Genomic DNA, 27,855 nt, shown 5'->3' with positions numbered 1-27,855 from the left:
ACAGAAAGTAATTCTTTGACAAAAAAAAACTCAGCTTTCGCGGACAAAAATCTAACGTTATAAACAATAAAATTTTTTCTACAATTTCTTGGGGACACCATCTTTCATTACTAAACGTTACCGTGTCGAATTATACTCGACATGATTGCTCGATAAATCCCGCACCTTGAACAAGACTTAATTTCACAATAGACGACCTACGCGCACTCATTTCTTGGAGCCGCGTGGTATCGACATTCTTCGCGATGTCGTGCTCCGCGGTCTCCCCCCCTACTCGCCACACGGTACCGTGATCCCGAACCTTGACTCTTCATTAATCACCCCGTGGTATCAATGACTGACTGAGTGACTGACGGCAGGCGAGAGGTATTATATACCTACGGTGTTCGCGCGAATGCTGATGCTCGTCGTGGGGATCTTTCTCGTCTCTGATAGACTGACGAGAGAGCCTTGTCTGAAAACTTTCTTGTGCTTTCTCCTTCCCACTTTATATAGAGCTTAATAGCTTATTCAAGAAAATTGCGTTCCGTTGTAATTTTCTCAATATCAAAAGTCTCAATGTGTGAAATAATACATACGGCAAAGTAAAAGTCGAATTGTTTTCACGCCATTGTTTCGATGCAATTACGCGCTGCTTAATTGCAATCATTTTACAAGTTAGTTAAGTATAATAATAATTATGTAGCAAAGAGAATTGGCATATAAAACTACATAAATGTAATAAGCAAATTAATTATAGCGTTGCTAAAGATATTCAGTTCCAATCTAGATTTAGAGAAATTATACTTTTGGATAGAAGCGCAGTTGAATTTAATCGAAAGGTCATGATCTTACAGTAGACTGGCGCCGTTATAGTGTGTCTATTCTTCATTTATATCATACTCTGTTATGAATTGTACAGTAGACGTCATGAATGTTTTACACTTCTGATTAAGTATTTTTCGATTAAGAATACAATGTCGGATATTCACGTATCACACAATAATTGTTTAAAAATCCAGATTAAAGAAATTAAATAATAATTGACCCAAAATTCAAAGTCAGATTTAAAACAAAAATGCTAAACCGGAGATGTAAGGCATTAATGACGCCTACTGTACATCGAAATACTGTCACGGTTACCTTCTCGCATTCTCTGACAAAGGTACACCTACGAGCCAATCGAATTGCGCCGTCATCGTCGGTAGCTTAGACGATCTTAGTCGTTTGAGTAAGTCTCGTGACGGGTCGTGACTTGCGTTGAATCCTGTCTCCTCTTGTTTTCTTGTTACACGACTCCTGTCTACTGCGGTAGTTTGGAGGGTGTGACTCTGCTTTATCGCTCTTTGCTGCCGATACGTGATTCTTATCGCGGCGCTTTCAGGCTGAATAAAACGTGAACTAACCGCGATCAAGCTATACTCTACGGACGTAAGTTGACGACGCTTGAATCTTGCGATTGCCGCGAGGCGAATTTATTTTGTACGTTGATCAGGAAACTGTATATATGTACTTATCGCGCACAGTAAATATAGAGTTGCAAATATATTGACATGAAGCAGAAACAGAGAGAATACAAACAAATACATTGAACTGAAAAATTATTAGCGATATTGATTTGCTAATTATTATTGATCACATTTAACAACAGCTAATTCATAGCTACTGCGATTTGAGGTCAGCATCTAATTGAAATTTAACTACGGTTTTTCCGGGATAATTTAGTTTAATACGTCTGCGTAAATGAACTAAGAAGATGCGTAAAAAAGAATGTGTATCGTAGTGAGATAACCTCGTGTGACCGTCTTTCAACTTGGACGTTATCGCGCTGCACGTTTGAGCAATAAACTACACGCGCCAGAGTATGATATCGACTTATACGAATTTTAAAGAGCCAAATATAAACATTATAACGATTATCGTCATGCGTCATAATTAACGTTGTTTTATAGGTCGGCTCTTTGTTACATAGCTATTAATACGCTGAACTAATTTATAAAATGATTGCACTTAACGCTTTCATTTACGCGTCGCATCGAGAACGCACCGAAATCGGCGGACGCTAATTTTTTCATTCACATAGGTTCGAGAATGGAATAAACAGTGATGATTTCTGTACGTCATACCATTTAATAATTACAATTTAAATTATATAATTATACGATCTTACATGTACGGTGCTCTAGGTTACGTAGATGTAATAAGTAAGTATTTTTAGTTAGACTATTACGTATATTACATGGAATGAAATAACATTCGAGTGACGCTACGCGAACGTAATACTTGAGCTTAATTTAACTTTGAGAGAACGCATTCTTTGCACCAGACGAATAAATAGTAAATATTTGCAATTTCCAGTTTTTCTTACGCCAAACTGCGGGCCCACATACCACGAACGACTCCAAATCAATTTTCGACAATCGTGATAGGACAATTACGTATCCCATGCGATAGATCTCGTGTAAAAGAGTAATGCGAATATCTTGCATTATTTGTGCACATCATTCATAGGTACGGAACGTGTTGTGCGACACGCGGCGCGTAAACAACAAAAAATAATAATAACGAAACAAATAAAATACATTATTAACACTGGATCGAGTCATTAGCAACAGATTCACTCACAATACAATAATAAAGATAATATCAAGAATTTCAATAATGATAAAGGTAATAATAATAATATAATAATAATAATAATCCTCACTATACTTTATTTAAATATCCATAGAGTGTATCAGGCGATAACGAAAAAAAAAAAAAAAAATTATGTTGCTCCTGGCAGCATTTTTATAGAAAAGAAATATCTTTTTTGTACATTCTGGACGACGAATTTGTCCTAAAGCCTTTGGGTCAATTGTGAACTCAATATAAGTTTAACGCAAAAAATTATCTAATTACGTATAACTTTTGTGGGAACTTAATCTAATAATTTCAGCAATTGATAATTTACATTACAAATAAGAGAGTCTTCTCTTTCGTTAACGCCTTGTACAGTAATAACGTCATTCGATATCGTTGTTATATATTTAATAATTATGTACAATTCTCAATACTAGCCTAGTTAGAAGGTCTCTTCTTGGTTTGTTTCCTCTCTCTCTCGCTTGTATCGCTTAGAATCTCGAAACATACTAAATTCCCTGTATTCTTCCGAATTTGCATCGCGTAACGCGCGGTTATGACAATTCGATAAGCATTAGAGCGACTGCTTTTCAACGTGCTTTTCTCTCGTATCACAAGATTATCAATTACTCGAACACTAGCTAAATTAGTTTACACACTTGCGCTCGCCGATCAACTAGTCGTTATATCCAATTTTTTTTTCTCATTGGATCCTTTTTTACGGATTCATGCGGGGTAATACGTTTCTTCTGTTACATCCAGCCATACACCTATGCACATATCCTGTGCCGATAAATACGCGTAATCAGGCGGCACGTGCATGCGATTTGCGTTAGATATCCTAGCGCTACACGCACATACATTGCACCATCGAAGTCAGATACACTCACAACGTATCCGGGGTCCATTTATCCCGTTTCGACCGCACAAAACATTTTTTTTTTTTTTTATTTAATAGTTCGGATTTTAACTATGGTTATAGAAACTATTTAGGTTTCTATGCGGATTAAAGTTATTATAGTCGATGCGCGAGGAACAAGTAGTCCATTTATTGTATCGATCGCGATCAAATGCTTGATGCGGTAGAATAAAATGAATATTAGGTTCTGCGCGAGATTTCCCTACACATATCGACAATATAGGAACAACGTGGCTGCTCCAGGGAGACATTGGTTATATTACGTTGCAAATTATGTACAGAGAGATGCTGGGCCGTGGCTGCCCACCGTTTCATTAATGAAATCAGATCGTAGGATTAGCAAAATAAGTGCATATTAAATAATACGAGAATTAATTGCTGAATAAAATTTAGAATTTATTATTTTTTTCATATTGTTTACGATTACTTGTATTACATAATAATCAGATAAATTATTGAAGTATATAAAAAAGATAAGGTGTATACAGACGTTTTTATATGGAAAATATTAGAAATCCGGAAATACAAAAATATTTAATTACAATTATTGTAATTACAATGATTGCAATGATTGCAATACTATTTTGATCACGTATAAATTATGCTATTTATGAATATTTATGAATATTTTGTCGTTAGTTTATTAATGCAATTGCTGTATCTCTCAATTTTTTATTTAGTATTTCTTAGAAATTGCATGAAGTTCATATAATTTATACGCAATCGCGGATTTCTAAAGACCATATTTTAAGACAGTAAAAAATAATCTGCATATATATTAATAGAGATCTTATAAACTATAATATAGACAAAATTTTCAACACTTGTTTGACATTATTTTGAATCTTTCATACTTTTTTTCTATGAATAAGTTCAAAAATAGTTAGATAAAAAAGTATTGCATAGAAGAAAGCATATGAAAGAAACATATAAGCGTATTTTTCGAAATTTATTTTCCTTGATGCTCTATCTCGAATGAAACAGCGTGCAGCCAGACAAGATAATTAATTAATTCGTAATTTGATTAATTAATTATTTAGACAGCTAGTTTCTACACCTTAAACTAGATATTCGGTTTTATCTCACCCGCTGAGGTGGTCTCTCATCCGCGTTAATATCAATATTTTATAATCTCATGCGTGAGAGAACCCCTCGGAGCGCGTCCAGTCTATTAAGTCGAGAGTACGACGCAATATATGCAGAAAATTTTGGCTTTTCTTCAACTTCGAATAGTCGTGTATAGCGATGGCATTTGCGTTTCTGCAAGCCAAAGGTGAGCGAAAATGAATTGTTTCTTTCTTTAGTGCCTGAGAAGAAAACACTTTTTCCCTCTCGAGAAAGTTTTCCTTCTGACAGCCAGATTGAATCAGAAAAAACGAATTTAAGTACATGTTGTTTTCTTTTATTAACACACGAAAGGAGGATACGATCTCTCTCTCTCTCCTTCGGCAACAATTCATTCGTTAACCATCGGCGCATTGCGGCAAATTGGCGGAACGCACCACGTGTTCTACTGGAAGTGAAGTCTCCTCGACCATGCCAAGTCACAAGGTTCGTGACATAGGCGTGGGGTCCAAGGCGGAAAAAGCCTTTAGAAGTTCTGCTCGCCGTACATCCCGGGGAACCGGACAGCGTGTGCTCCGAGCTCGGCGGGCGAGAACTCGTCCTATGTAGCCAAGTGAGCGAACTGACCGGGGTGGGGCGCGAACTGGTAAGGGTGTCCGTACGGCGACATGTGGTACGGCACGATGTTCATGCTCGCCATCTTGTGCTCCTTCTTCCACTTCATACGCCGATTCTGGAACCAGATCTTTATCTGACGTTCCGTAAGGCAGAGAGCATGCGCGATCTCAATGCGACGCCGCCTCGTCAGATAGCGGTTGAAATGGAATTCTTTCTCCAGCTCTAAGGTTTGGTACCTTGTGTACGAGGTCCTCTGTCGTTTCGTCTCCCCGTTCGCGTTCACCGTACCTGAAAATCGAAGATTATCGTTACTTCGCGAGGAGAATAAGCATAGGCATTGTAAAAAGAATCGATAAGTTTAACGGAGACATTTGGGTCTTTCTGCTTCTATCTGTTTTGCGCACGTAGTGTTTCTCAATACTAATTTACAGGTACAAAGAGAGATGTCCGAAGTCGTTTTTCAAACGGGAATTTTATCGCGAGCGGGCGACGAGTGGAGAAGCGCGTTGAATAAAGGGTGAGATAAAAAGCACAGACGATGCATATTACTAAGGGCTCAAGCGTGCAACGCGTGACGACCTCGTTAATTATTTCAACGAGTCGTGGTTAATGCCTCGGCCAGCGCTACTGGATTGCAAACTGGTCACTTGGCAGCTGTTTTACCTATTTGCTTTGCACGCCTCAGTCATAAATAATTTTGCAACGCTATTATTACGATACCGTCTATTACATCTACTTCTCTCGTCTCGCAAAAATTACCACCAAACAACGCCAGAAACGAGTTTCTGTTTAACCTCGATTCACTTCTAATCTATCATGTACTTGTGAATGTTTAAAGATTCTAATTGCTGGTTTTCTATAATTACTACGCAATGAACATGGCAGATAAGATAATATCACTTAACAATATGAAATAACGTAAATCAATTGGAATTTGATATATTGCTTCGTTAGATAATTTTTTTTTAAATCTGAGATAAAAATGAGCAATTTATGCAAATTTGTTGCATAAATGAGAAATTTCATTAAAGGCTAAATAGATATTTATGTAATTTGCATGACGTATTAAAAAGAAAACGTAAGAAATAATATTATTTGCAGTTGAATTTTGTTAAAATAGATAGTCTTTTCTTGCTTTATGTTTTTTCACTACAATTTTGTGTGCAAAATTTCTGCGCGATATTACTAATATACCAATAACCTCTATCCTTTTTTCAAAACACTAGGCTTCGGTCCGCTGCTTCGGCAGGTGCTATTTGAGCAGGGGTACTACTCATTCGTTCGTTTTCAAGTTTATTGTGGGCACGCGTCACTGCGGATATTGAAGAACCGGCTCATTTAAAACTATAATAGATGGCTATTAATAGCGCGGAACAACAGAGAGAAGTCGATGGGTCTCGCGCAAATAAAGATGCGCTCAAGTAGGAAGTGCATTAATATCACTAAGAAAATCGTAACAAACAATTTAAATCTCTGTTAATTTATATTTTTCATAAAAACGCGTAAAGTATCAAAAACGTCCAGTGTGAGATTTTAAGAAATATTTAAAAATCATATTTTTAATATAAACATAAAATAATTTTCACATTATTATTATTATTTTGGATGGCATACTTATTTATATTACTTAAATTAGGCAATCAAAATCGTTTAGTTTCAGTTTATACTGAAAACTTAAATTTTGGCCAGACTTCACATAAAATCTCACACGGTGCACACACCAAATCTTGCTTTCGTGTACACATAAATATCTCACCATTGTTCGAAAAGTATATAGTCGCGTGTTAGCCAGTATTTTCCGAGCATTTATGTATAACATTGATAACAGTACGTTTAAAGATTCGTTCCGCGGCTTTGAGCAACGTGGCTGGATACTTCCACGAGAGCGAAAAGCGCTTTTGCACAGAGAACGCTAACCAACGAGCGTTGAACAACGAAGCTCCTACCGGGCTTAATGACAGGACCCTCCGTCCGGTGTTATCGCTTTCCTCCCGATGTAACACGTCGCTGGGTCGCGCGGCCTGACTTTTTAATAAATAGTGTTCTGGTTGTCTGGACACGGGCTCGTTCGGTCTCTGCATATCGTTTATCCAGCGCACCTACCCGTTTTGTAACAGACAAACGCGAATACCTTTTTCGGCCACTCATCATTATTCAATAATTGCTGCGCGCTGGCTAAAACTAACATCAATTAACTAAAACCTGCGCAATAATAAGAATTACAAAATCGATGCGTTGTTTAATATTATTGCAGTTATGGCAGCTTATAATATTATAGCAGCATCGAGCTGCTTTTTTCATTTTTAGTATTCAAATATAATCGCGCAGATATATTTCTCTTTCTTCGTCTTTGTTTAAATAAAATTATTATAGCTAAAAATTTAAGAATGGATGTTTCTTTGAAATGCGCATCTTCGATCTTTTCTGGTGATAAATTGCTATCGGTATCTCGCCGACATCGATACAACATACGTCGGTGTGTAAAGGAATGCACTCGGTGAAGGCTGGTGAGAAAGTTCTCGACGATGCTCATATGCGATTGAAATATGTTTCTTAGACTCGCCATGTTAATTCTTTGAGTTAATACCACAGGAAAGATCTCGATACGCTCACGACGTTGCGCTTGATGTCTATAACAGGTTGAGAGTTTTTACCATCCTTACATAAACATGCATACGGGAGTAATAATCTCTATGCGATAGATTACGCGCGTGTGTGTGTTAAATCGCTGAATATTATTTTATCTTCGGGACGCGCATGATTTATTATTTTTACTGGTCATGCCTTTTGATGCATTAAAGCACCGCGGTAATCGCTGACCCGATTAAATTTCACGCGTGTCAGGCACACCTGTTTAATTAGCATTTAGATTCTATCTGGCGCGATCTCAGTAGTTATTCCCGCACTATAAATTCTGTAGCATCGAGGGGAGTACGAGCCAATATGTTATTGTAACGTGAATTTCCGTAATCATACGCATGACTTGCGTTATATATCTCTCGGTAATAAATTTCGTAATCACATAAGATCTTATGCAGACGCAATGGGAGCACTTCGTGCATTCACTCCCGCGAGGATACGGAAGATTCTGTTTCACTAATAAACTTTTACCTTCGTTCAAAAATAAAACCAGAATATTAGTGTATTATTTTTTATTGTTAATGCGAAAGTAAGTAATTAAAAAACTAATTGAGCGATATCATTTTGCTTCAATATCCTGTGGTGGTACTTCAAGTTATGGACTATCAACTATGGTGTTGGTCAATCGATCAAGACTGGTTGAATGATATAATGTTACTTGTCGTATTTATTGCGTAGTAATTATAGAGAACCGGTAATTAAGTCATTTTAAATATTTCAAATTATGTGATATATAGATAGAGATGAATAGATAGGGATAAATACCAAATGAAATAGAGAAATATATATACGAGAGATCACACAGAATAAAATAGAGAATTATATATCAAGATTCGAATAGAGATACAGAAAAAAATATCCAATTTTCTCCACGTAAAATATTATTAAATATTTTCTGCGTGCGATTATTGTTTCTTGATATTTTGTAGTAATTATTTAATTATTTGAAGTCAAAGAATATTAAATGTGTGCGCCGCTGTATTAGAATAAAACATATGTCCGTGCAATAGCACTCGATTAAGTTCGTTGAACGAAATCCTTAGGTCTCTCGCGAGCCGCGTTTTAAAGCGAGGATAAAAATTGAGATAAAAGCGTTCAGTATTTATCGCACAATGAAAGACGCGCGACCGAAGAAGCAGAGGTGCGCATAGCCGGCGGCGTTGTAAGACTGAAGCGGGCTAAGCGCAGGACCATGTCGTGTCACCCATCTCGATGTCACCTCGTGTCGTCTAGCCTTTTCGTGCCTCGCTCTTAATAGAACGCTGAGCGCGCGCGTATTTGCACCGAACCCTGTACCAAACGTGTCACTGACTGCCAGTCTGACGACTGTCCTGTCTGCCTGACTGACAGATCGGCTGGTTAAGTCTGAGTAACACGTGACTGGAATAATCACGCGCGGCTCCATGGCGAGTCCACGGTATGCCTGATCTTAATTTTCTTGGTTTTTAATACACGCGCTCAAACGTGACATTTTCAATGTTGAAATACGTAAGCTTCGCTTGCGACGCGATCGTATAAATCTTTTCAAATCCAAAACAAATTCCGTATCGCGAGAAAAACGATGCAGAATAAATTCGCATAATTATGTTTTGTATCTACACGCACAATTATATTTCATACATTTCATGCATAGGATATTAAAATTAGTTTATTTTTAAATAAAAAGTTAATCAATTTTCTATTACCTGTTTGTTTACTTATGAGATAACGCGTGGTTATTTAATACTGCGCTAATGGTGATTCGGAGATATTATGTATCATAGTGTTATTTGTGATATAGATTACAGATTAGCTGCTGAGAAAAGAATCGAAATATCTCGTGATCGCAATCACGCTGTATTGCATTCCGCGAGTGAGAGTAGGCATGTCTATATGCGGATATGTCTGCGTATATGTCGGTCGGGAGCAAGTTCTACGAAAGTATATATAGAATCTTTGTACCCCCTAACCCTCGGTATATATCTGAATGGTTATCTGATACGACCTCAAGTACGACCGTATCAATTCTTTCCATCTATGCGATCGATTTAAGAATTCCAAAGAAGCTAATAAAAACCTGTAAGTTTCGCGATGTAATGAACAGCGGGACTATCGCTCCAAATCTCGTTACCATTGAATTTGACAGACACCAATTTTCCACGGCATTAATGAATTCTCACGTTTCGAATGTTCGATCGCTTTTAGCGTTCGACGCTTAATTTATAGTTTATTAATTTTTACTGCGTATCATATATGCAGGGAGATCTAAGTCGAGATTTTTGAAAAAATGTATTGTGTAGCTTTTGGCATACAAACTGTTTAAAATTCATATTATTAACGCAATTAAAATTAATACGCTTGTAATCTCTCAGCACATATTTTTTCTCGCAATGAGAAAAAATTAATGTTCCGAAAATTGGAAAGTTTTGTGAACTTGATTAGTACTTGCTTAGATCGTATTTAGATCGTAAACAGAAATGCAAATGTATTAATTGCGGAATGAAAACGAGATGATTCCATTAATATAATGTGAGCCCTTTGACAAAGCACAACATTTAGTCTGTTACAATATCAAACACTGTCTCATCCAAATAGCATCTGCACTGCTGACAAAAGAAAAGGAAAGGTTCATAAATAACCCGAGCAGTTCACCGCGACTATTATGCAATTACGATTGCATCTCTATAGCTTAGGTGGTCTAAGCCTTCAAGATCTCGTGTTCGACCCTATAAGATAGTGTCTCTTAAAAGTTGTCGTTGTTTCAGCCCGAGATATTCTAGCTAGTAGTATCGCGTGGCTGCCATATCGTTTTCGTTTTCTGCTCTGTCCGAGTTCTGCGTTACTAATGACAGGTTTGTAGCCTGTGTTCTCTTTAATCTATTGTTCTATCCTGAGAATTCTATGGAGTACAACAGCACGACAAATTATATACCATTTATATTTGTGTATGTACATATTTGTATATTTTTAAAAATTTAACATTTACGACATTTAATATCGAGGTTTTTTTTTCGCATTAATTATCATATTTTGGCGCTTAGTTAATGTTAAATGATTACTATGAAGATTATTGTTCTCAATAATTTTTATCATAAATCGCGCTTTTTTTTTTTTTTACATAAATTCGAGCTTCTTTGTGCACGATATAAGGATTTCAGTTAAATATGTAAGAGCTACTGATGTTAAAGCAATGATAGGAGATTATCCGATACACACACGTCTCTGTCTGGCTCGCCGCCAGTGTGAATAGCCAGTGGCGCTCATGAATTTTCGTGGAAACATCGCGTCGGGTCCGCTGGTATATAGCAAATGTAATCCACGCGCAATTTAAATTTATCTACGCACATTCTGCGCGCACTGTCAGTCAGCCTCCGTTCAGAGCTGATTTGTGACCTATCCGTACTTGCGCAGCTGACGGCCAATCGCGGGCCGAAGATCGGTCTTCCCCGGGCGAAATCAACGTTCCGCGGCTTCGTGCATTCCGCGACGACCGAATGCTAGACGTTAGACGACGCCCCGGTTGATCGGGCATCTAGGTGTCTACGATCCACCTGTTACCAAACGTTCGGACAGCGAGACCTGTCGCCCCGAGCTCAGACCGTAGGAATCCGCGGGATCTATTTCGATCGGTATACAGCTGACACGCTCGGACCACACCGCGGAAAGTTGCCGGTTATAAATCTCCGGGGGAACACGAAGCTGGTTGCGCTCTTTCAAAAGGATCTATTAATTTCTGCGCTGCTCGTAGAGCATGGAAATCCTTTTATTGGCGACTGTTGCGCTCAATCATCGCCCGGGGGATTTCCTACGCGCGTTAATGAGAGTGTCACACGTTTGTTATTTTTACGTGACATTTTATAAGAGCCGCTAAAATTAAAAGTGAGGCGCGATGAAAGTGGGTCGGGCGGATATATTCTGTCATGTAGGACGCGCGATGATAGAATCCGCAGGAATTCTCTTACCGCGGAAGATTCATTTGCAGAAAGAAGGATGCGATTTTCGAATTGGGTCACCGGTTTTCCACCGGACGCGTCCGTGTGCATCGGACAGTTATAAATAGATTCAAAAACTATTACTTTTCAATCCGAATGGGGTAGCAAGTGGTTTTCAAGGGCTGGATTCTCCGTTGGAAGAGCTGCTGGAAACGAAGCGACGAAAGAACGGAGGGTGCGAAAATGGAGGAGAAAGGAGGGGGGATGCAGAAAAGGGGAGAAAGAGAGTGGCAGCCTTGCTGAAGCTTTTATGCCGAAGTTTGCGCGGCGGACGCTCCGCGGATCATTTGTTATCTTCCACGAGAAAGCTCTCTGACGCAAATAGGTTTGTTTCTGGCCGCTTTAAACGCTTCACAATAATCCGCGCGGACTCAAATTCAATTAACGCCTCGTCGGTCCCCACCGTCGTGCACGTCCACCCCCTTTTCCCTCCTCCCGCCCTTTCCTTCATTTTGCACTTTGTACTCGTTGACAGCATACAAAAGCCAGTACAGTCTTTCTTTCGTCTCTTTTATACATGCCGCATGAACCATGAGAATATTGAGGTACGTGCCTCGAAATGCTGAAGACCTTGAACTCCGGAATGTCCCGCCGAATGCGAAAGTATCCGTTCTGTGCGCGCGCGCGCGCGCGCGTTGCTGTGCAAAGCCTAAACTGCACAACGGTATCGCCTGTTAAATATTACGGAGAGCGGATCGGAAATATGCTGATCCCTATCGCTTTTCGATAGGTCTCTCCGGTCGAACCGTGCCTAAAATCGCCACCCGGCTAAAATTAGACTTTCCTCTCTCACTGGGTCATCTCCGCGGGCTTTGATAGAACCTGGAATAACATATTGTCCATTCTTTCTCGCCGCGCGTGTTGGATTGAATTCGCGCGCGCGTGTGTATCGCGCTTTGTGCGCGCAAGAAACTGTCGTCTCCGTGGGGTTACTTTATACAGCCGAATGAAAGAGAGCTGCAAGGCGCGATCGTGCGCGTGTATATATCTATATATATATATATATATATATGTATACACATATATATATATATATATATATGTATATATATGAAGAGGGACGATGGACCCGGGATCCTCTCGGATTGAGGAAGAATGGGGGATGGAGAGGCTACGCGTCTCCATCCATCAGGCGACGGTCCGCGACCGCCGCGTCCGACACACGCGACTCAAACCCTACCGACAACCTTCCGAATGCATTATCTTCTCCTCGGAGATACACACGCATATCATTTAGACGATAGTCTCTCTCTCTTGTCCGATTTCGGATAATCCCCCTCGAACTTTGTTCTATCTTGCCGCATCTTTGCAATACCATCGCCATTCATGATTGATGTTCTATCCGGAAACAATTTCCACCGAATTTAAATACACATTTCGAATTGATAACAATTAAACAGATAATAGCGTGCCATTAATCTCAGCATAGACTAATGAAAGATTGAAGTCCAACTTCTCAAACTTCGATGGCCCACTGAGAGCCGAATAATAGCCCGTTTAGAGACTCTCGAACTGTTAATTGACAATAATCATGCGCCCGAATGTACCGCTATTACCGCGCGCGAAGTAGGCATCAGCGTTCCATAAATGTTCGTACGAGCGTACGAACGCGCGTGCACACGCGCGTGCACACACACATACACACACACACACACATGCGCGCGCGCGTGTATTGGTCTGCGTAGAGAACATTCCTGCCGCGGGAAAATTAATGACTTACCTTCAGCGGGAACAATACAGTCAGCTGCGACTCTCTACGTGTCTGAGTACAGTGCGTCGCGGTGATGCGAGCTGCCTAAGGTCGAACAAAAACACACAAGCGCGTATATAGGCGCGTATACGTGCGTACATACACAGGCTTCCTCACATGTCACCTATGCGAATTGATTTATTCCCATCGAGAGCTAGAATAAAATGCAAATGCGCAATTTTCATACAACGGACTTACGTATCTGTATATTTCTTTCGATGACGCATTGAGTCGCGTTACGGAACGCACGCAAAAAGAGTGGGAAAGCGACAAATATAATTAGACTAGAGATTATTAGATTTCAATCGTAATGCGCGTGTAAATTTTTATCTCTTGAAAATACATGCACTCAAAAAAATATTTTGCTGATGTAGTTAGATTTCTAGATATCGCAACAAGAATGTATCGCTATTTTTTGTATCTGTGAAAACATTGTTTGTCACATATAGAATTTATAGCAGTAATGTTCTAGCAATAGCTTCTGAAAAATTTAGGTACCATTGCTAAATGTTATTCATTGCATGATCTAACACGTGATTGATCTTATATAGATAGGCGCTTTAGAGAAACTTTCTTTTTAAAGTTCACAAACAATACAGATATATATTCTGTTTCTGTCATCTAAACTGATTAAGTAATTACATATGCAATATCACAACAGTTGCTAATCATTTATCTGTTTTAGTTAATTTTTTACACCTAGAAAATTTTAGCTATTATTGCAAGATCATTTTTTTGAGTGTGTGCGCTAGATGTATTATTATGCAAAGCCGATATGATAATTGATTTATTCGCGGGAAATGTTTATCCTAAAATTCATTTTTAACCATCGGCAACCGCGACAAATGCCATTTGTCCCTCGTTTCGTGTAACATTCGTAGCGAGCGGATAAATCTCATCGGAAGCGCGTGTCCCTTTTCGGACTCTACGCCACGTCCTCTATGAATCATGCAGTACCTATGTTTCAGGCTAGGTTGCGCCTCTCTTAGGAGGCTGTCCGTTTTGATCGTCCATGGCGTTCCTCCTGGTTACCCCACACGAGTGGTGCCGCAAACTCTCAGAACGCCTCGTGCTAGTACATAAGCCTCGCGCAAGCATTTATTTATGGTCCCGAGTCGCCGGAGTGTACGTAGGACCGCCTCTACACCACCCAAACACGCTTTGCCCAGTGCATCAGCCGCGAAATGAAGCTGTTCCCGTCTCAAATCTATCTTCGCCCTTGATTTTCCTACGACTTAACAGCGAAAAAAGATAGCGCGGATTGCAACATCTTCAAGTAATGATCTCTTTCCATAAACAGTCGCTTTACGAAAGAGATATTCCTCAGAAATATTAACGGTTAAAATTCATATAAAATTATCCCCATTTCGAATCTCGATTTGAAAAGAACTGAATATAAAACAGCGATAATTAATCGTTTAAAAAACAATTTATAACTCAGGGAAATATCGGCAGGAAGTTTTATCTTTCGTATATTTCTTTTATGAAGAGCTTCTCTAGAGAAGAGATCTTTTTCCCCCCATGCTACTTTCGATGGGTTGAACGAGTAGGACCGAAATAGTTGCACCAGAGGCAAAAAAAAGGAGTTGTATGCCGAGCGTAAATCCGTGGGTGGAATTTTGTCATGACAAAATGCGCATTTATATTTTTACAGATTGAAGTATCAAAATAATTAAGTGATTGAAGCGTAGAAATGTCTTCGTCGATCTTTGAAAAAAAAATAAATCTCAACAGAAAAGAGCAATGTCACTGTTAATAATGTTCACATTTAACAACTCGACATGAGTAATGAATTACAAAAGATTTATAAGATAAATCATATATAAGATAAAAGAGAAATTATTCTATCAATATAATTTTTTTCACAACATTTCAATGCAAAATTTTAATATAAAAGTTTACATCAATATTTTAGTGTTAAATTACTGGATAAAAAATATTGTATGGTGCTTATTCGGAAATATCAGATTGCATTCAATGTCACTCAATCATTTTATTATTGTCAGTATCAATGTAAACTATATTTATAATCTGATTTTCTATCTAGATAAAATTTGTTTGAATTACGTTTTATATGAAATCACAATTGCATGAAGCAAGATAATTACGTAAAGAATGAAAATTGTATAAAACCTCTGGTTTGCCATAAAATACATACACGACGGTTCTTATTAATTTAGCGAAAAGCTGAAGGCTATTTAAAATGATACAGTTATTTAAACTCAGTTATTTATTGCGTACGTAAGTACAATTAGGTATTCCGACTAATGGCAATGAACGATAAATATCCATGTGGCACTTGCGCGGGATATATTTCACGGCAGAGTTTGTTTCGCGGCGGCGAGAGCAAAACGGTCGAGAATTTGATTACATCACATTAGGCTGTACATTTTAAAGGGATGATGTAAGTGCACAGAACCGTTGATCTCGCGTGATTTATTTATCACTGGCACGGCCGGGCACTATACGCGACGATTACACGTTGCATGCAACTTGTGTATCTTCTAAATCGAGTTGTCGCGACGGACGATGACGCTTCCCGCACGATTCTTGCATTACCACGGCTTGCAATAATCGCCCGCCGTGAAACGAACGTTGTTAATAATCATTAGCGAAACTGCTAGGAGTGTATACTGAAATGTTATCGCGAGATATTAATAATGCATGCGGAGAGAAACATATGGAATTATAGATAAGTGCGCATACCATTTATGCTTAATATAGTTATTCCATCGGGCTATGATCTAACATCAAGAAGATACGGTTGTAAAATGGTACTACATCAAGGGCTGAATTATAAATCGAATATCCTGCATCTTTCTAGGATAAATATTACATTATCGCGGATGTAATTAATGCAGCTTTGGGCGGTGCGACTTCTTGAGGGCCGGAAATCTCGTGATATACGATGAAGGGAAACAAAATACTCGCGGTTATCTTTGTGAGGCAGTTTTTCGATTCAACGTGTCGCGACAAAACCACGAAATGTGTGTATCCACGACAGCGCCCTTACTACGCCATTCAGTGTTAGCTCGTAAATTTTCAGAAGAGGGAATCTTCCTCGGGGAGGGTTTGTCGGCCGAAAGGGCGACTGCAGGAGCATAAGGATCAAGGATCCCCGTGGCGACCGGGCCACGCAGCAACAGGCGGCCCACTTCGCCCCCGGCACACATCCATTACCCCATCGGCTCATCCCGTTTGCACTAGGCGCTTGCAATGAAAATTTATGTCCTAATAAGTGATTCGCGCTCCTCCCGCGGTTATACGCAAACTGCAGCACGGTGGTAATGTCTTCCCTTTGTGTGATACGTTTCGCATCGTTTGATTCTACATGTAGTAATGATAATTTGAAATCGTCCGCCAGCAAGAAATCACACGTTATTAAGTCCTCGGAGTTCAATTCACGTACTGCTAATTGCAGAAATATTTATACGCAAGCTTGTCATGAGAGATAAATATTACTGAGATTATTAATCTTTTTTTCATTACTATTTTATTTAAGCTGTAATTATTAAAATATTGAAATATTTTTTATGTTCAATTAACTTTGTTATTTAAATTAGATACATTTAAAAAATCAAATAACCGTACAATCCGGTTTTTGAAAAACAATCTGATAGATTAAAAAGTGTGTAACGATCACAGAGGATTGTTGCCTAACTATTGCACAACTGTTGTATTTCTTGAACACAGGCAATATTTTAAAACGCGATGAAAGATACGCTGAGCGCGGAATTCTTAAAGAAATGACGGTGGGATTATTTTTGGGCGGTGACGAAAAATTCTGGATTTTGCCAACTTTAATATCTCAGAACTGCCGTATGTATGGCGCAGATTGATTAAGCGTTTCGCAATAAAAAGATTTTCGTTGCCGTAAAAATGCAGCATGCTATGTGGTTAGTAAAACCAGTTCTTTGATGCGCGGTCTCGTATCTCCCTCTCTTGTTAGTGCGCCATAACCATACGAACATGCATGCATATGTTTGCTTAAGGCACTGTACTCGTTTTATCTGCGCCATATCAAAATCCCGCATATCGGGTGTGGTGAACAAAAACCGATTTTCCATTTCTTTACTGCTCGCGCAGGCAGCTGGGTCTTCGCGCATGTAGAACTCTAACACAAATTAGTCGAATAAAACGGTGATGAAGAGAGCTTAGCGTAATGTCACAGTACATTTAAATCATTTGTACGCGCCGTCCCTCGACAAGAAGATTGTTCCACCCAAGCACCACATATTTATGACGTGTAAATGTGCTAAGGGCATTAAGCAAAATCCAGTTCCACTGGTTCGACTGTCTACCCTTCCGGCGTGGGGATTCGTATGTTGAGAATCACGTTGGTAGCCATCTATCAATCGGGACACAGAAACGTGCCTTTCCTCGCGGCACTCCGCACATCCTTATTTATGGCGGAATGATCGACTCGTAATTACAGACTCCATGACGAAAATGACCTTCTGCTTATCTAAACAGGGGCTTACAAGTCCGCTCGGGTATTCTGCAGGTCGATATTTCGGAAATGGACTGCAGAACTGTTCATTTCACGCATCAATTGCATGTTTATTCGCGTTTGCTGCTCGTCGAATGATAGCTACTTATCTCCTTGGCTTGGAATTCACCACTTATACCACAAACTGACCCATATGCCTGTAACAACGTGATTTCGCCGACAGCAAGGACGTATTTCAAATTACTTTCACAACTTGAAACACGGTATAATGAGAAGATGCGATTGTAAAAAGGACAATTGTCAAAAATTTGTTTAATCTTTTATATAAACTCTTAAAGTTTATGATGTGATGATAGACCGCTTATTTAATTTTTGTTTTATATAAATCTGAAACTTCTTATTTCTAAGTTTTATAAGTTAAGATTTTATAAATCTTAAACTTTCTATTTATAAAAAATGTCTTCTGAAATTTTTAATAAATAATTAAGAAAATGAAGCTGCAAGAAATTTGACATGCGATTTTGCTATATCCAATAAACAGCGAATATATCGGGGGAAAATCTTTTAAAATATTCCATAAGATAATAAGAAGGAAATTATTAATGAATAAACATGCAAAAATTGAAATCCCAGAAATCATATTTAATAAGATTTAAACTATTTTTTGCCATTGATATGATTTAAAGAGAATCTATGATCTTTCTCTCCGCCCAGGTTCATTTATGTGGGAATGATTGGTGTGTAATTATACTTTCCATAAGGATAAGGCCACCTCTATCTAATCTTCCAGCCCCCTTTGAAACATTCTCTCTGTATCTCTCTCTTTCTTACTCTCCCCAGATTATCTACACGTTAACCAATAATTCACAAGAAAAATAATTATGCTATTATTTGCGCAACGATAATTTCTTCAAATTTGATCATCATGATCATATAATTATTGCTACAAATAAATTATTTATCATAAAATTTAACTTATATCTCACAGCATTTTGATATTATTCCAATATTATTAATGTATAGTTTTAATATGAACATATATATGACAATTTATAACTTTATATTTTGTTAAAATAATGTAACTAAACGTTTACTAAAATAGTTTTATTATGGAGACAGTAAGTGATGAATTTTGTTGTTTGCACTTTACAAAATAATGTAACAAGTATTTTAATAATAGTTTACTATTAAATATTAAATATTTTTATATTTTAATGAAAAGCAATCTTCTCGCTATGTATTTTATGTAAAACAAAATAGTGAAAAATTATATAGCAGTGTGCCATTTCGAGTATAAGTCAGATCTTCATCTTCCGCTTCTTCTTCCTCTTTTGATAAATAGTTTATTTGTTCAAATCAAGCGCTAAAATGTTTATATATCAGTGTCGGTTTCGAAAGCGTCGGAACGGTTTGGTCGAAATGTAAACGGAATGTCTTATGTTGTGTGAACATCATCCGTGACAAATCAATTATTTTTCTCTTAACATGGATCATTTATTTTTATTTCTAACCGGTCTACATACTATTTCAATATTGCTTTAGTTCCAATGTATTTATTTCAATAATTTGTGTAAATTACTCAATTTTTAATCATTTAAAATTCTAATAACACGTAAGTTTATAACAAATCTATTTTAGCTAAAACTTTTGATGGATTTTTACGAAAGATTTCTTTTTTCTTGAAAAAAAAAAGATTCCTTAGAATCTATTTCAAAGAAAATGAAACAAAGTGAAAAAATAACCTTGTCAGCAAATAAGCGTGAAAAGAAGGATTTGCATGGTTGACAAACTGATTGACAACTGACAGATTTTTCTTTCAAGATTTATTGCTATTTGAAGGTAGCTTTAAAGGATCAATAGTGCTTGATCATTATTTTAAGCATAGTTCCGTAAAGGCCACTGCATTCCATATACTCGCGCTCAAGATTTATGATTACTGCGCTCTTACTCTTTGCTCTACAGTAATTATTCTCGTGTTAGGAGAATTTATAATGGCATTATTCACTATAGGCCATACTATTTACCCAATGTTCTTCAGACAGCAGATTTTTCAGCACTTACATTTCATCTCTGCTTAATACGTAAAATCTATTTTTCATTTACTTTCATTAATCATCGGCACTATCATCGTATTAATTAAAACACGCCACAATCTCGGATTTCTGCATGATTATTGCACATTGGCTTGTAGTTTCATTTGTTAATGCAATTGAAATTCCGCTTGGATTGAAAACTGTTAATTTTTATAGTTTATTTACGTTATATTACTATCGCATGTTCTTGCTAATATTATATTGCCGTAATCGATGTTAGGCGACGCGTGGATCCGTCCGTACCTCTCGATTTTCGCGACACAAAGCGCACGCAAAATAGTCGGACAGGCGACGTAAGCCGCGGTAAAAGGATGCTACATTAACCAAACGGGCATGATGCGAGCGATCCGGAGAGGAAGCCGAAACGTGTACAAGAAAGATCGGAGCCGTATCCCGTTTGGGGGCCGAGCCGAACGGTCTGAGGCCTTTCGTTCGAGCTAACCCGAGAGAACTAGAAGGAGAGGAAAGGCAACCCCCCGCGCCTTACAATGCAGCCTGATTTATGGCCCGGGCGCACATACATAGAGTTACACACGATATCATAATACCATTAATTCTTCGTCAAATTCCCCGCTGACTGAATCATACTGGCCGCGCAGTAAATCACGCGGGGCGACTAATGTGAGCGCGACCAGCGCGCCGCGCTGTTTTATCTTCCTCGGGCCACGGGGGCAGGTGAATATCTAGTCTTGGCCCCCGCCGAATTTCTGTTACCAACTCCGGCTGCACCCCTCTCGCATTGCTCCTCGACGGTATCTCGAGCGTCGCGTGCTCATTTCCGCATGTGCTCCGCGACTCGTCCTAGATAGACACGAGTCGCGCGACGTTTCGCGCCGGCAGTTTTGACATGCTTATTGAGCACTTACCGCGAGATTGCGTTTATGTAATCGCCTATTTGCCTGGAGTTATTAACCGTACAGCCTTTGTTTCTTTGTTTCACATCCGGCGCTCTTTGTCCGTTTCCTCTTGTCAAAGATATCGTAAGAATAGCGGTGTGGTAATATCGCTTGACCATTCTTGATTTATATTTTACTTAATCATAATATAATGTTTGTTCAGTCATGGAATTAATATTTATTGCACGGTACGAAATAGCTTTCGTACTTTTTACATCAATTAAAATTAGATAACTGTTTTATGAAAGGTATTAAATTATTTAATAAATCACGGTTATATTCAGTTATCTTTATTTTGCAATAACGGTGGCTTAATTTTTAACAGTACACATTAGCGATATCTTATATAAGCAGGAATATCGTTGTTATTAGTGATTGATGCTTTCCGATGTTTAATTTAATTTGTCTTTTGGGTATTTTGCGTGAAACAGTATGTTTGTGATAACAAAACTTGCATATCAATTAACAAAGACATTAACTTTAATTATCACGCGGTGCATTTGCATTATGTTTAATACATATCTTTTGCTTCTAAACAACATTTGCAATTGATATCTACCATCTGTGACGTCAGATGCTATGATTTATTGATTGTTGTGTGTCCAGCTACTCTTACGCAACGCCTGTTTAACTTTAGACACTGGACACGACCGCCCCGGTTTTTTATAGCCTAATGTATCTTTCCTAATTTTTATCTAATCTTTTTGTACAAAAACTTTTATGTTATAACAAGGAACGCAAATTATCGTCATTGCGTTTAAAACATAATCATGAGTGGACATTTACGTAAATAGATATTTGCTTTTTAAATTCAGCGATACTTCTCGAATGCCAAAATTTATATATTCCTGCTTGTACCGTTAAAGTCACGAAACGTGATATATGAAGGAAGATTATTATCATCAAACTTAGGTAGATTTATAATTGGGAATCGCATATTTTAGCTGCAATTTAGTGCTTTCGCGTTTTTAATAGACGGATGGCATCTTGAATGTTAAAAAAAAAACATTTGCATACGTCCGCGGTACTATTTTAGTAAATTTGTATATCACACTTATGTTTCGCTTTAGAATGAAGCAGAATAAAAAGCTTTGATTTTTTTCTATTACAAGAAGTTATAACAATAGTCTGAATTAAACAATTTCTTTTCTATTAACTTTCGGCAAGCAATTAATAATTCAAAGAAAGAGAGGAAACAGACGAAATGCCTTGAGACGGCGAAAAAACTCGCTACTTTGCGCAATAAGAAAATAAAAAAGAATAGAATAGAGAGACTTACTTTGACCGATGTGAACCCTTTTCATCCATGGATATATTTGTGGTGGGTTGGAACCGGAGGGATTCCCCTTGTTGGACGAATTGTTGCCCGTGCTAGAAGTGCTGGATGTGGAGGAGGCGGGCGACGAAGCGGAAGACGCTGTCGTCAGCGTTGAATTTCCTTCGCCGACACCTCTCGAGCTACCGCTGGGTGGTGAGGCCGCGGACGCAGCCACGGACGACCTTGACGAGCTACCAGGCGGCGAAGTCAGTCCTGATCCGGCTTTACTTGTGCCAGGCGCCACCAAGGGCGTCGGGCTGTTTCTTGACGTGGACGTGGTTAGATCCTGCGGTGACGCGACGCTGGTGGACGATGTCGAATCGGCATATTTACAGCTGGACGTCGACGGCGCGGATGGTGCCGAGGCGCCTTGCAGAAGGGGCGTCGTCGGATCCGCGTGAAGCTGCTGCTGCGGATGATGCGGTGGCTGATGGTGCTGCGATTGCTGAGCGTGCATACCGTGTTGCTGTGACGTCGCGGTCGCGTTCAGCCGAGGCTGCGGTTGCAATTGAGTATAGTCTATCATCCCAGTCGGCGCCGTGTGTTGCATGCCCGACGCCGGGGCGGCGTAAGGATGCTGCGGATAGTGTTGCTGTGGCGAGTAGCAGGGCGCGGGATAGCTGGTGGACGCCGCATTCGGATTGTAGTAGTCTCCACCGGCCGGCGATGCCGCCTGCAACGGTTCTCCAGGCGAGTTCGGCGTCGGTCTCGGCTGCTGCTGCGGCTGCTGACCCGCGTAGCATGATGCAAGCGAGTTGACGAATTGATAGGAACTCATTCTTCACGTACGTTTCACCTGCCGTCAACGTCACTGTACCAATCTTTTTGCACGTCTACGTTCCGTCATTCACGAAAACACCAAACGACGTTGTGCTCGGCTGATTGAGGCGGCTGTACGACGCGCCCCGTCATTAAGTATAGAAATCTGTCATCATCGTGCCGGTGACTTTGTAACGACGAGGAGGATCGCGCGCAACACACGTGGCCGGTTCGTTTGACAAGCCTCACCTTGTTGTTCGTCGAACAATTCACACAGCGTATCACGATCTGTTACACGCGGCGAAACACGTCTCTAAGCGATTTGATAATGAACGAGGGGTTTAAGACTAATAGAGAGAGAGAGACAGAGAGAAAGGCAGACAACTGGCGGCAGGCGGGCCGTGTCTGAATTCGAACCGACCTGCGAGTCAAGTTTACGAGGGCCACGTGGGCCTGGGCTATAAAACTGTCTTCTGCTTCTTTACGACCTTACCAGTCGTGATTACCTACAAAGAACTTGTGGTCCCACCGTGCAGTAGCGCGTAACGAACAGCTTATCGAGGCGCCCCATTGAAGATGACCTTGTAAAGTCCCACCGCGACGAAATGACATACGGAGTAACACGTACGCGGCCGCGATTGAAATTATTCGCGCGACGATGCTAATTGCTCTCTTCAGCGTTGTTGTCACAGAATGTTGCACTTAACAGACAACTTTGCGTCGCGATAACGACGGAGGCTCGTACTCATATCACCGCGCGACAGAGGGTGAAGAGAGTAGTAACGCGCGGTTCGCCGTTCCTGTTGCGTGCGCGAAGGGTGGTTGGTATCGTACTGAAGGCCTCGCCGCCGATCCAACGGAAGGCCGGTGTGCGAGGTAGCTTGTCACGTGCCCGCGCTCTCTGCGTGTCAGAGGAGCGCCTCGACCAATCCCCGCCGTTCGTCAAACCTTGATTGGTCTCTCCGTCGGCGTACGATTCTTCAACCCCGTTCCTTGCGTCTCTGTCGAGTCTCCGCTGCCGCTGGCGCTCGTCGTGTGGTGGTGTTGCCTGGCTGCTACCCGACGTGACAGGAACCGATGAGAGGGGTGTGCGTAAGAGAGAGAGAAAGAGGGCGAAAGAGGGGTCAAGGAGAGGGGATAGCACCGTCAGGGGGGCTAATGGAGAGATATTCGGGAGCCCTGAAACCCACTGGTGGGGGAGAAGTATCTCGATCGCTCTCTCGTTCTCCTCTGCAGCCTTCTAGCCGCGACGTCACCAAGAAGCAGTCTTCCGTCCGCTTTGCGAGGGGGGCTACGCGCGCACGCGCCCCCTACTGTATAGTCTCGCGGTGAAGACAGATGAAAAAGAAAAGGGGTGGCATGGCACACGAAAGCGCGATTGTTCCTTACTGATCGACCGAAAACGATTCGCCCATTAATATCGCCGTATCTCCGTCGATTTCATCGTCGCGAATCAATCTTAGCTCGATCATACATACCGCATCCCTTCTTCAGCGAGGGGTGGAAGAAACATACGTTTCAGAAGTGCGAATTTTGCTGTACCTTCATATTGCAACGCGAGTCAGATGTATCCGCGCGTTGTGTTCACTTCCAATCGCTTTTGTTGTTTTTCTCCGTGGAAACCGCTCGGAAATTGTGCTCCGATCTTTCGTTAAGAGATTCGCGATCGTCGCACGAGAGGTACAGACCCAACTTGAAAACGTGTGGTTCTCCAACCGCGACTAAGGAAGGGGCGCACATAAGTCAGCCTCGGTGGCCGCGGCTGACAGTTTTATGAGAGTTTGATAGTCTTCGCCGCTCACTCCTCTTTTCACAACGAAAGGACAGGATATCTGTGCGAGAGAAAGGGCGGCCTAGAACGGGAAAGAAAGGTGTAAGGAGAGGATGAAAAAGAGAGAGAGAGGAAGAGAGAGAGAGAGAGAGATAGAGAGAGAGAGACACGCGCACTACGCACCACACTCTTTATTGTCCCATAAATTCAAACCTGTTGCCTGTAGCCGAGAAAGACAAGGAGGGAAGAGCGTGCACGAGGTAGAATCCTCTCCCAATCGCGATTCGATTGACGCCCCCGTTATCGTTCGTACGGCGAACCCGGACGCAACTCGTAACTCACTGAACAGGCCGAGAGGAGAGCCTTCGGAGTTGGCGGCTCTAAGTAGAAGCATGTGTGACGTAGTAGCCAGTTGGTCAAACGGGGGGCACTGCGGGGTAGCAACGGGGCAGAGGGGACGGCTGAGGAGGCGGAGCTCTCTTTGCTCGTCGCAGATAAGACTTTAAACGAGTTCTTTACATTAAGCAAAATTTCTTTCGCATTTTGAACTATATATACGCTGCATTTTCTTCTCGCGCCGTTAATTAATTTTAATTTTTCACAAGTTCTTTTGTACTTTATTTTTAAAAATTCAAAAATTTTTATCTTTTATTTATTATTCAAATTATTGCATTGGAATGATTAAAGCGATCATACAATAATCATTGCCAAATATAATTATAATGATACAGCTTGCATTTTATTTAAAATAATATTGCTAAATGCAAATACAATAATGCAAACACAAAGACAATGTGTTAAAATCTTCACAGGTAGCGCCTTTCATCCGAATTATGTTTTCATCGCATAGGATTGCAAATCGCTCTTACGACATTTCATTTACGGCGCATAATTCGAAAGGAAGAATAGCGTTTTGAGCGCAGCCGATAGTGTGGCAGTTGCTCGCCAGATGTGGTGAGTGCGTCCGTTCTCGTTGAATTGCGGTGCGCGCCCGCCCCCGGCCGTCCTACCCTTTCCTCTCTTTCTCCCCACCATTTAATCGTCTACCCCACCGTTCAGACGAAACTGGCTATCTCTTCCACTTTGAGTCGTCGCATCTGTGTACATACACAGCCGCGTATCCCCACTATGTCCACGGCATTCGCCACTTCAGAGTTCGCTGTTTGTCCTACACCTACTATCACTTTAGGCCTCTTCTTTTACTGATGAAAAATCGCGATCCGAGGACCGCTAAACGGTGAACCAAAACGCTATTATGCCATTCAATGAACCTAGCTGCCTATGCATCACTTTTGAAAATATTTTCCTACGAAACAAATTAGCTTGGTCTTATTTTGATCATAATGAATAAAAATATATTTTATTATTGCATGTTTATTAGCATTCGGCAATTTGTTGCAAAAATTAAAAAAAAAAATGGAAAAAATAGAGTGCAAAAACTACATAAAGGTATATAATGTTGCTTAGGTTTAATTTAATCGCCACGATTGTTTTATTCTATCACGTCGGTGGGTCAATGTATTTCGATTTAACACAATTGATGCCCGACGATGGCGAAATTCTGCGACAAGAAGTAGGGCCTGATCGGCCTATTTCAGTCGCGCCGAGGTGCATTGCCTTGAAGTCTCGTGTCGCTCTTCACCGTGGACCCTCTCCATTAGAATTTCCAATAAAGCTGTCGCAGGTGTAAAAAACGTATCAAGACCCCCATGAATCATGTGTCGCAAAGCGGAGCCGCCAAGACACGTGTATCTGTTATGCTTTCTCTTGGTAATTCGCGGGATGGTTTATGCACTCGTTCCCGTCCGTCCTCTCCCTCTCTTTCCGCACTGCTATAATCGGCCCATCATCCATCCGATGTCAACTGCTTGATGATTTTGCAACGGCAATTATTATCATTAAAATCAGGTTTTCAATTGCACGCAAGAAGCATGATTCGAATCATCTGTAAATGTTCAACCTCCGGGCAATTGTAGACTGACGATATGACGTCATAAACATATATAAGTCGAATAGTAAGAACTGTAATATCTATCCTAGTTGATCCTATCGCTACTTCAGTTTGTATCAATGTCATGTGCAGGTTTATAAATGTCTTTCGTGAAAGACCTTTCCGTCGGAGAGCCTTGTAATCAGTGTCATTATTTATTCAACACTCACGAATTTAACGGATTGCACTGAACTCATCGCAATTATCAAGTGAAGAATTTTATTCCGCAGATCATAACCGGTTTACGTATAATTTTGAGCTACAGGATGCGTACTATGAATCGATAGCTAAGAAATATAAATTATTCTCTCTATTTCAGAAGGTTTAGGGCCATAAAAAATAAAAAATAATTTTTAAAATAAAATATATTATTGTACAAAACTAAAAATGTATGATATTGAGTATTTTTACTACGTATTTCTATATGAATTTATTAGTTATTTCGATATAATTTACGTTAGTTCTTCATGCGTTTGCAATTATACAATAATTTGATATAATATAAATTTTGGTAACTTTCACGTACACCTTACATTCTCTAATTTTAATCCAAATATTAGAAATATCTATTAATAACTAACTAAAAATTTATATGGTGCAATTTTGACAAATATAAAGTTTTATAACTTTACTCATGGTTTCAGCATTCATATGATTGTACATAGAAGTTGTTGAAAAGAAATATATCTTATATATAACGTATATAATATAACAAAGTTAAATTTTATTTATGTTATTTTTTTATTTTCTTTAAATTGCTAAATCTTTTTTACATACAATGTGTGAGTGAAAAGTCAGATAATTTAGGTATTTTATTTATGTATCTTTTTTAGTATTGTACAATAATATTTAGATTCCGAATATTCGAATCTGTTTATTAAAATTTTAAAAATATGAACGAGCATCTTAATATTATTTAGATATGATTATGATTTGAGAAATAAAAACTCTAATTATACTTGAGTAGATTACGACAGAAATTATAGAAATAGGTTTACATTTCTAGTGAATCAA

The 27,855-nt window shown here is 39.6% G+C and overlaps 1 protein-coding gene and 1 long non-coding RNA gene across 4 annotated transcripts in view; one reads left to right on the top strand and one right to left on the bottom strand.

Moving 5' to 3' along the window:
* The window catches only part of LOC105674693 (uncharacterized), a 106,012-nt gene that overhangs the window by 4,380 nt on the left and 73,777 nt on the right, over window positions 1-27,855 (top strand). The window lies entirely within an intron of this gene.
* Scr (Sex combs reduced) lies at window positions 1,516-27,139 on the bottom strand. Its single transcript, XM_012371183.2, has 2 exons — window positions 22,283-27,139; window positions 1,516-5,491 (listed from the first exon to the last, which is right to left on the bottom strand). The coding sequence occupies exons 1-2, from the start codon at window positions 23,097-23,099 to the stop codon at window positions 5,187-5,189; spliced, it is 1,122 nt and encodes a 373-aa protein (XP_012226606.1). The 5' UTR covers window positions 23,100-27,139; the 3' UTR covers window positions 1,516-5,186.

Source organism: Linepithema humile, chromosome 5 (genome assembly GCF_040581485.1).
Source record: "Linepithema humile isolate Giens D197 chromosome 5, Lhum_UNIL_v1.0, whole genome shotgun sequence".
In the NCBI taxonomy this organism is placed as follows: domain Eukaryota; kingdom Metazoa; phylum Arthropoda; class Insecta; order Hymenoptera; family Formicidae; genus Linepithema; species Linepithema humile.
Note: the sequence above shows the minus strand (reverse complement) of the source record. Positions and strands in the feature narration are given on the sequence as shown.

Coding starts and splice junctions, on each gene's coding strand:
- Scr (XM_012371183.2), bottom strand. CDS start 23,099: ATGAGTTCCTATCAATTCGTCAACTCGCTTGCATCATGCTACGCGGGT. Junction 5,492..22,282: donor AAGGGTTCACATCGGTCAAA/GTAAGTCTCTCT, acceptor TTCGATTTTCAG/GTACGGTGAACGCGAACGGG.